General features: G+C 35.4%; 1 protein-coding gene across 2 annotated transcripts; it reads left to right on the top strand.

The window, feature by feature from the left end:
- The first annotated feature begins 440 nt into the window (after window positions 1-440).
- LOC111370419 (cytochrome c6, chloroplastic) lies at window positions 441-7,216 on the top strand. Of its 2 annotated transcripts, none has more exons than XM_022992110.1 (6): window positions 441-557; window positions 1,092-1,236; window positions 6,379-6,476; window positions 6,562-6,593; window positions 6,719-6,782; window positions 6,864-7,216. In XM_022992110.1, the coding sequence occupies exons 2-6, from the start codon at window positions 1,107-1,109 to the stop codon at window positions 7,002-7,004; spliced, it is 465 nt and encodes a 154-aa protein (XP_022847878.1). In that variant the 5' UTR covers window positions 441-557; window positions 1,092-1,106; the 3' UTR covers window positions 7,005-7,216. The 2 variants fall into 2 exon arrangements, with proteins under 2 accessions (XP_022847878.1, XP_022847877.1); XM_022992109.1 differs by lacking the exon at window positions 441-557 and adding an exon at window positions 635-994.
- Window positions 7,217-10,480: the final 3,264 nt, after the last annotated feature.

Genomic DNA, 10,480 nt, shown 5'->3' with positions numbered 1-10,480 from the left:
AGCATCCAAAAACACAACAAACCAAGCAACACACTAAAACTGAAATCAACAGCATCAACTATATTCGATTCGAAAATCGAATTTGTGATGGTTAGAAGCTCCCTTAATCACACATAACTCTACAAGGAAAACAAAAATAGAAAGATCAATAATAAAAGCTAAAATTTGGAAAAAGTCGTCGAATATAGACCTTTCGCAAGGTTTGATTGTGCTATATGTACATCATAACTTGCAAATTGTTTATCGACGGATGAAATGGCAAAGTTTTATTGGGTTAAAATCTTATCAGCCACCTTTTTTTACATTTCATCAATCAGTAAAAGATTATGTAAATAGTGATGTACAAGAAATCTTTTTCTGGCAAGGTCTAAATAAGACTCGAGGATCTAGACCAAACTTACTCTCGTTTGTCGGTGGTGTCATCAACTGCATTGAGGATCGACCAAGCCATACCAGCCACCAGCGGGATCGAATAGTGGGGCCGCTGCCTGTTCTTGGTTCCTCTTGTTGATTAGCTTCTGCAACTGCACTACCCTTTTTTCCATCCCTATTCATATGCATTGCTATTTCCTCACTTCATATCAAGAATCAAACCCTAGATCAATTATTATGCAATTTTTTGGCTACACTTTGAAGTTTGATTTTGATTTTGATTTTTTTTTTTTTTTTAACTTTTTTTAATAATTAACAATACTCTTCCTTGAAGTTTAACTTGCATTATACGGACAGAAAATTTGAGATTATTGTTGATAACTTTTGCTGAAGAAGACGACAAATTGATTAAAAGATTAAAGTTGATATCTTCGATAATCAGTTAGCTTAATTAAGATTAGGGTAAATTGCTAATTTTGGTCCCAAGAAACATTAGGCAGACTCCCAAAATTTATCGACTCGGCAATTACCGATTTCTTCACCCCTTTGTGAAACTGATAGGAAAATGCAGCTTCTCTCAGCGACGCCAAGTTGCGCTAAGAGTTGCTCCCTGTCGCCACCGGTTCATCCTTCCTCCCAACTACTTCCGTGTCTCTGCGTGGTTAATCTTTCAATCTTCATAGAATTCTGCAACCTGAGTAATTTTTGTAATTTTGTAGCTATTTTGGCAAAAGATGGATAGGAGCGGAGAAGGATATAAGTCCGTGGACAAAACGCAGAATGAAGAGAGGAAGTTCCTGAAATGCTTGGTGCCACCACTCATGGCTGCAATTGTAGCATTATCTCCTCTCTGCAACACCCCAGGTACGTGGGGGAAATTTACTGTCATGAACAAAATTGATTGGGGGAATTGAATTACGAGCTCCAAACTTGATTTCTGAGCTCCATGCACTATCTTACTGAGCCCAAACATCAATGTTTCGAGGGCATTTATCAATTCCAACCTTGAAACACACAATGAAATTGAAAATAATTATTAGGAAAAAGGGGGGGGGGGGGGGATTGGTTTCCAGGCTACAGTTCTGGAATTTAACTTGAGATTGCAATTTTAAACTTTAGAGTGGAATTACAAATACGAAATTCTTATGAAACTTCCAAGAATTCTAGTTGATGGAGTGTTGATAACTGTATTGCTATAAGATCATGCGTTTGAGCTGCTAGTTTCTTAGAAGCGTTACTGAATTATAGGACTTTAGCTGTCCTTTTCAAGTACAAATTCAGTGACCAGGATATCCAATTCTCTAGTTATCTTTGAACTGTTGATTATCCGAGAGAACTAGTTTCCTGTAAAATGAACTAGTGTTTTCCACAACCATTTTGAGTGAAATGATGGAAAATCTAGACATGATTCACAGATAACCGAACAAGTGTGTCTTGAATTTTGAACCTTCGACTCTCACACCCTTGCACCTTAACCTTGATGTATTTTCAGTCCACGAAGCCCGTGTTGCTCGTAAATCGGGTTTTTACTTGTTTCAACGTCAATCCTGTGCAGCAGACAGGATAGGTATAAAAGTGTTTTGAGTGACATGATTGTGAATAATATATTGAAACGATCAAGCGGATAACTTGATCAGCCTTTTCAACATAGTTATTGAGGAAGACCTGCCAAGTATCCTGAGGAAAGCTGATGTATAAAAATTTGCAAGATCCCTTGCACGTTTACCCAGGTTGTGCTTGGTGTACATAATTTTATGTATATAAAGGTGTTGGGCCCCACGCCCATGTACATAAAATTATGTACAAGTAGATTTATCATTTCCTCAAATCCCTTGGCGCAAAGATTACCAATTTCCAAAACAAATTTATGAAGATAGATCCAAACTACCTGTAAAAGGAAGGATCATTTATTTGTTAAACTATGATATTTTACATTTTCACTCACCTGTAGAATATAATCTCTTATTAGTAAGTGGAAGAAGAGCTTAGTTATATTGCATATGCTATATGACATTTTACTTGGGTAAAATTGATAGAATATTCTGTATTATTTTAGCTGGAAAAGTCTCAACTATTCAGTGCTCTTTTTATTGGCCAACCAATGATATGTCGATTCTGTTGTCTATCAATCAACTAGCTCTATTAGAAATTTTAAGTTCTCAATTCATAGAAGTTCTAGTACAAAGCGTAATTTATCTTTATATGGTTGGTGGGATAACTCTTTCTGATGTAGAATGAATAATAAAGAAAGAAGAAAGAACGGGGAGGAGAAACAGAGAGAAGGGAGAAGAGAAGAAGAAACCAGGGGAAGAGAGGGGAGGAAGAAAACGGCTGCAAGCCAAACAATATTTCAATTCTAATTCATCATCAACTAAAAATTACAATGCAAAATATGTTTAAATAGTAAAGCAACACTAACGGGCTTGTGCCCAAACCCATACAAGTCCAAATTTAAATAATAGTCCAAGAAAATAAATAAAGCTTAAATAAAATAAGTAAACGTCGTCCGATGTCCTCATCAACTCTCCCGGGGTGGGAGAAAACTCGACCCTGTCGAGTGGATAGATAGTATAGGCTGCAGTCAATCTGATACTCCAAATGCTTCAAGTCAAGCCACGGGGGACGATCTTTTTGAAGAACCAAATATCTGAACTCCACGGTTGATAACAATGCAAATGGCAACTTGTCCTCAAGAATAGATCCGACCAAGGCGGACGATCCCTCATTTTAATCAAGTACCGACATTGGACTCCAAATAACAAGTACTCCTGCAACTCAGCTCCAAAATCTTCACATGATTGCGCATAATGTGGAGCACAATAAGAACGTTGATCTACTCAACAATTAAAGAAGCACCGATTCTCTCCATCAATGGTTAACACAACATGTTCATCTAAAATTACATCAATTTTATCTTTATGTGCTGTGATAGGTGGGATTGAAGCAGACATGGCAAAAGATTCAGTGTGGGAATTCTCATGTGGGAGTAGAAACGGGTCATCAGAGGGGCTAAAATAGCCGTTGCAAGCATCGAAGTCCGTAACAAATAAAATAGGGTGGTGGTCATAATGTGATAAAAGGTCATTGACATAGGCATTTTGACCAACATGCTTTGAAATTTCAAAAAGACCAGCATTACACGCTTGCAATATAACATAATCTCCAATATTAAATTCAAAGTATTGTTTATGCCAATCAACTTGAGGTTTATATAATGCTTTACTTGCTTCAAATTGTTTATTGATCTCAATATGCAAACTATGAAAATGTGATACAACTACCTCAACTAACATAGACACACAAGCATGTGGGTGCATGAGAATAAGGTGTAGAGGTTTCAAAGATTCACAACCAAGAATAATTTCAAAGGGTTTTAGACCTAAAGACCAGTTCACAGGATCGTTATATGTAATTTGAACAGTTGGAGGGATCAAGTCCCAATTTCCAAGATTTTTCTAGACTAGAGACTGTAATAAATTGTCAGGATTTTGGTTAGCACTTTTGTTTTGACCATCAATTTGAGGTTGGTCAGTGGTGGATAATTTTGCCTTAGTGTTAACCACAGGCGACTGCATTTTCCAAAGGTGACTGGTGACATCATCAAGCTCTTTAACTTGGGTAAGGGTATGACATATAACATGTGATCGAGAATTGTCGGAGATAAGGGGTATAGTATCCAAAGTCTCGAGAAGAGTCTGGATTCCACCTAAGGAAGTATCCTCACTATCATCCAAGTCATCAAAATCTTCAAGTTTAGGTTCATAGACTAGATCTTCTAACGGCTCCTCTATTACATTCTTTCGTTCTTCCATGACTAAGGTTCGATTAGGACATTTAGAAGAAATGTGACCAAAGTCTTTACAGTTGACGCACAACAAGTGAGAAGAAGACCTTGGAATTTCAGAAATTCTACCTTGATTTTTCAAGATTGGAGAACCATTAGAAGGGGGAGGTCCTAGAAGGGATTTAAAGGGAGGAGGTGGAGCCAATGAAGCCAAATGATGATTATCAAAAATTTTACCCTTATTTTTCAAAATTGGAGGAACATCAGACGGGGAAGGTCCTAGAAGAGACTTAACGGGAGGAATTGGAGCCAATGACACCGAAGGATGATTGTCAATATGCTTTCTACATGAAAAAGAAGATATTGGACTATCACGACCTTTACAATTATTTTTCCAAATAGGAGGAACATTAGACGGAGACGGTTTTATGATAGACTTATGATGAGGCGACGCTAATGAGATGGGTGAGCGACGATGACCACGCTTTTCATATGGAGTATTAATAATCAACTCATAATCTCGAGCTAAAGAGTAAGTGTGATCAAGAGTAGTGACACCTCGAAGGAAAAGCTCGCGCTTAAGATCATTTCTCAGACCTTGGCTAAACCTACTCAAAGTCGTGCTCTCATCCTCAATTAAATGACATTTGGTTCGAAATTCCTCAAATTGTACGATATACTCAGTCACTAATTGATTTCCTTGTTTAAGGGCATTCCATTGAGTAAGAATTTCAAAATTATCTCGTTCTTGCTTACGAATTTGATCCCTATTCCTATCCTTATCCTTACGATCGGGTCGAAAGTATTTTTGATTACTTTATCGACGATGTTGTCTATTATGGGACACCTTAGAATTATCAACATCAATCGAATGAGGGATGTGTTTAAAATTTTTCAAACTAATAGATAGGGACTTACTCTCTTCAAGAGTAGCGGTCATTTGAGTTTGAATAGCCGCTATTTGTCGGGTGAGTGCATCCAATTGTGAGGGGTTCATGTTTAAGGTACTAGAGCTAGAAGTGACAAGATGACCAATATGTAACTACATGCACTGTAATAGCAACTTAATGACATACAATAGAGAGATCAACGAACAAAAAGTGCAAGTAATGGAAAATGAAAATTTGAGCTTTTTTTTTTAAATTTAAATTTTGGGACTAAAATTATATACAACAAGCTAGTACTGCTGGTATATGTAAAATAATAAAGCAACGGTTAAATACTAGTCAAAATCTAATCACGTAAAATAAGCAGGTTAAAGTGAGATTTAACGAGGTCAATGGATCCAATTACGTGAGTTTAGATAAAAATAGATCAGTAGCAGCACAAAAATTTAATTGATGCAATTTCAAAATGAAACAGTAATATAAACCAGCAATAAATAAAAGCAAGAACTTCCCTTTCGTTCGTCGAAGTAGTCAAGCCAGATCAACCAGAATAAAAGATGTACATGTAAATAATAGAAAAGACGTTTCTTCTCTTCTTTTTTTTTTTCACTTTTTTTTTCCTTTTTCTATTTTTTTTTGGGAACTGTAGAAAACGATAAATAAAAAATAAAAAATAAAAAAAAAGAAATTTCGGGTGTGAACAGTACCCGTGAACAGTAACAATTTTTATTATTATTATTTTTTTGAAACTGCTGAAAAATCTAAAAAAAAAAAAACTGAAATTCCGGGTGTGAACAGTACCCCCGTGAACAGTGATTTTTTTTTTTTTTTGGCCTAATCAACTAGAAAAAAAATTGAACAAGAAAACTGCTGCCTCATAACAATTTTTTTTGTTTGTGCTGTTCCACAAGTTTTTGGGAAGAGGATAGGAAGAAAGTTTTGGATTGTGGGTGAAAAATTTAATCAAGTTTTGGCTCTGATACCACTTTGATGTAGAATGAATAATAAAGAAAGAAGAAAGAACGGGGAGGAGAAACAGAGAGAAGGGAGAAGAGAAGAAGAAACCAGGGGAAGAGAGGGGAGGGAGAAAACGGCTGCAAGCCAAACAATATTTCAATTCTAATTCATCATCAACTAAAAATTACAATGCAAAATATGTTTAAATAGTAAAGCAACCCTAACGAGTTTGGGTCCAAATTCATACAAGTCCAAATTTAAATAATAGTCCAAGAAAATAAATAAAGCTTAAATAAAATAAGTAAACGTCGTCCGATGTCCTCATCACTTTCTCCCTTGCCTTGGGACCAAATTGGTTATTGAACTCAAATGATGCAGTATCACTTGGCCAAACAATGGATGCTCAAAAAGGAGCCACCTTGTTTCGTCGGGCTTGCATTGGATGCCATGACGGTGGAGGAAACATTATACAGCCTGTGAGTTCACCTGCTATTAGGTTACACACAGTCATCTAAAATCTGAGATCGAACTTTGCATGTCTTTAACTCAATCATCTTTCAGGGGGCGACGCTCTTCTTGAAAGATCTAGAAAGGTGAATTACATATTCAATGTTGAAATTTGCCATAATCATTTTTATGGCCATTTTTCTAACATTTATATTCTTATCATGATCACAAAAAAGAAAATGACAACCACTATGGTTTCTTTGTGGTGCAGAAATGGAGTTGATAAAGAAGAGGAAATATACCGAGTAACATACTACGGAAAGGGGAGAATGCCAGTAAGTTTCTTATTTTTTAATAATGAAAAGCTTATATGTAGTGTGGACCTAGGATGAACACAAAACATCCTGTTTCTGCAGGGTTTTGGTGAGAATTGCACTCCTAGAGGTCAATGCACATTTGGACCTCGATTACAAGAAGATGAGATTAAACTTTTGGCTGAATTTGTGAAGTCACAAGCTGATAGAGGATGGCCTTCTATAGAAACTGATGGAGAATAGTATTCTCAACACAGAAAGGCTGGTTTGTGGAACACCGTGCTAAATAAATTTCCATCTCTGAACTCAGTTGCCATAGGTATGTGGTCTAATTAGGATTGAAATTGATGGATGGGATGATTTGTTTGTATATCCTTTGAGACTGGCTTTTCATTTAGCCGTTTAATTTTAATTGTATTATTGTGTTTTCTACTGCTAAAAGAGGTGCAGTGCCAGATGTGAGGAATCTATTCTGCACTATAACAAGTATATAAATATTTTACATGGGGTATTTCCAAAAGATTGAAATTACTTTTTGAAATAAAAATTGAAACTTTTAATTTTCTGTATGTTACCAATTCACCTGGTTCTAAATCTTTTTAATTGTATTATTGAGTATTCATGGTGCATGGCTTGGATAGAAATCATATTTGAAGACTTGTTATGAAAATTGAAGGTTGAGAATATTGAACCACCTCATCTGAAAGTATAACTTATCTTCAACACACCTCATGCCAAATATTTGTGTACAAGATTCAAACTTGGCTTTCAACTTTCAGGTGGCCTCATGAAGCATCAATGTAATAACATATATGTCATAGCATTCATTCATGTGGTCGGTCTCTCACTTTATCTCAAAAGAATTAACTCAAAGATCGAGTGGATGATTATTCTTACTACAAGAATTACTTTTATGAAAGCACATGTCCCATTGTGGCAGCATGTTCATTGAGAATGTCTGAATGTTGTGGTTCTTATTAAGACCTGGAATTCTATCTTAAAACGTTAACCTTCTTAAGAAAGAGAGTTAGCTTAGGTCCTTTGTTAGTTTATGTTTTCTTCTTTATTCACCGTGGGATTTATCCCTTCACAGATCTCAGGATTTTGGCAGGATGACCACCTTTTGCCAATAGCCCTCTCTACAATTGGCCGCCACCATTGAACTCATACAGCGAAAATTCTATTTCTCCTACGTTCTGATGAGCTTTATTTTCAGTTCTTCTGCTGGGATTTCTATCTGTCTTCTTGGCTTTACCTTAAATTTACTATGTTTTCTTGTGTGCTTCCATCGGGTAAAGTGAGGTTAATATTCACAGGAACTTCAAATCCATATGCAGGATTTTTCAGCATCACAACAAATAGGTCTTCATACATAATTTCCGGTGAAAAGTTAATCAGTCCGGCTACAAGAAAGCATTGATTAATAGCTCAACGATATTAGAAAGGAGATGATTATGAAGGGTTGTGTATTTATTTATTTATTTTTATTTTTATTTTATCTTATTTTATTTTTTGTCTCTTCAAAAAAATTAATTAATCAGATGAATTTGAAGACTATGGCCCTATATGGTGTAGCTTAAAAAGTTGATAAAAATTTTAAGTCAAAATTAACAATTAATTTTAATAACATATTTTATGGAATTTACAATTTTAACCAATTTTTTAACCACATATGTTATCAATTTTCATCATAATTTACCAAAAAAATTGATTTTATTCAAGCAAGTGATTTTGACTATAGGAAAAGAAAGATTGCTGCGTCAATATTACCGAAGGGTGTGCAGCTCAAATATTCACACAAAAAATAAAAATAAAAAAAGTTCATATTCCCACAACTCTCTCTCTCTCTCTCTCTCTCTCTCTCTCTCTCTCTCTCTCTCTCAAGTATTCTTGAGTGTTTGGCAGCCACCTATATTGCTCTTTATCTTCGAGAGCTATTATAGAAAGCATCTAAAAGTTTAGAGAGTAAAAAATTTTGTGCATTCCACCAATGTTCTCTATTTTGGCTTTTCATTTTACATTTTTTCAAGAAATACATAATTTTTTATGTCATTGACCAATAAATTTAAATGTGTTTTGTATAGTTTAAATAGTAGAATATTAAAATATGCGACTTCTTAAATGCATTCATTCGTACATTAAGAATAGAGAATAAATTTGAACCCACTTTTTTATTTTAAAAAGTTAAAACAGAGTCTCATAGAGCTTACTTTTAAAAATTAACTCTTTAAAATAAATAGTGTTTTGTATTTAGAGAGTCGCTTCAAGCTATTCTTATACTTGTATTATTTGGTTCTAGAAGCCACTTCTAAGGAAACAAAAAGAAGGAAAAAAAGGTTAACCTAGTTATGCCTCGAGAACCAACCACAAATTGCAAGATCAAACTTAGAGCTTACCACCTTCGTATGTGCAATTGAAGAGTCTAGGCTCTCGTATTACTTGCAAAGAAAAGACGTTCCACAAAAAGGTTAACATATTAGTTGAAGTAGATCTATCCTTATAAGCTCATCATCTACACCGTGTGTACCCAAAGTAAGACTTTGTTCGTACTCTTCAATAAATTTATTATAATGCATTAAACCCACAAATTAAATAGCTTTTATTTATTTTTTGTCCTATTCTTTTTGGTAATAAGAAGAGAGGTGGTAATTGCTAGTGTATTATTCCTTTCGTGTTGTTGATTGTGACTAATTTTAGTTTTCACCGAAGCCGGTTACTGCCTTCCAGGCCAGCTACTGTGGTAAGGGACAAATGATCCACTTGATGAATGCCATCCCGATGACTATCACTATAGATAGTCATGGAACGCAATGAAGCAAGAGATAAGCAAATGGTATCTAAATGAACGTTTCGAGGCCGTCTACTACTACAATGTTAATGTAGAATGCCACATAAAACAGTGAATGCTACAGAATATCATTAATGTATGAATCTATAACACTGATAATTGTTCATTATCATGAAATCCAAGTAGCCAGATCTATTGGCAATGAGATAATGTACATCAGCAATCCATGATTAAGCGCCTAACCTCAATTTATTACTGTCTCAACTCTCTGAACCAATGTACACAGGACTATCTAGTTCTTCCATTCGTTCAGAGGCAAAAGTCTCATCTGTATCTGCTGATGGCAGGGAAGAAGGGGATACATCTGAATCTGAGATGACCTCATCATCTATAATGATGAGTTCATCATCAATCTCCGATGTATCTAAACCAGATGCCACAGTCAGAAACTTGTATTGAGTTTTGATACCCAATAAATCCCAAGTTATGATGTTAACGTGGGAATATATATTTCATAGGTATAGACCGATGAATAAAATAAGTACCAACAATCAAGTCCAAAGGCTTTACCCGACCCATTTATATCCCTCTTGGATGACTTTGAATCTTGGCTTGTTTAACTTTGTTGTTGGTCCAATTAAAAGCCTAACCTAACTCTATTTATATGGCTCTAACCCTAGCCATTTTGTAGCATGATTGTGAGAAAAATAGAAGGGAAAAATGTGGCCTTTGTGGAGAGAAAAGTGGCTACATTTGTGGTGCAAAAACCGGCTTCTTAGTGTCCAAAAAATCGGTGAATGAACTTTGTGTTTTGGCCTTCATTTCTTATCTTCTCCCTTGCTTTTGTGACTACAAATCATCACCGTTATCTTATCCTTTGTGGGAGAGATTGAGAAGCACCCGAGGTGAATATATTAGTTATGGATTGGAA

The sequence above is a fragment of the Olea europaea genome, chromosome 21 (genome assembly GCF_002742605.1).
Source record: "Olea europaea var. sylvestris chromosome 21, O_europaea_v1, whole genome shotgun sequence".
NCBI classification, from domain to species: domain Eukaryota; kingdom Viridiplantae; phylum Streptophyta; class Magnoliopsida; order Lamiales; family Oleaceae; genus Olea; species Olea europaea.
Note: the sequence above shows the minus strand (reverse complement) of the source record. Positions and strands in the feature narration are given on the sequence as shown.

Excerpts from the sequence above, each read along its gene's own strand:
- LOC111370419 (XM_022992109.1), top strand. The coding sequence starts at position 938 with ATGCAGCTTCTCTCAGCGACGCCAAGTTGCGCTAAGAGTTGCTCCCTG. Across the intron at positions 995-1,091 it reads GTTGCTCCCTGTCGCCACCG|CTATTTTGGCAAAAGATGGA; the intron begins GTTCATCCTTCC and ends GTAATTTTGTAG. Across the intron at positions 6,594-6,718 it reads TTCTTGAAAGATCTAGAAAG|AAATGGAGTTGATAAAGAAG; the intron begins GTGAATTACATA and ends TTTGTGGTGCAG.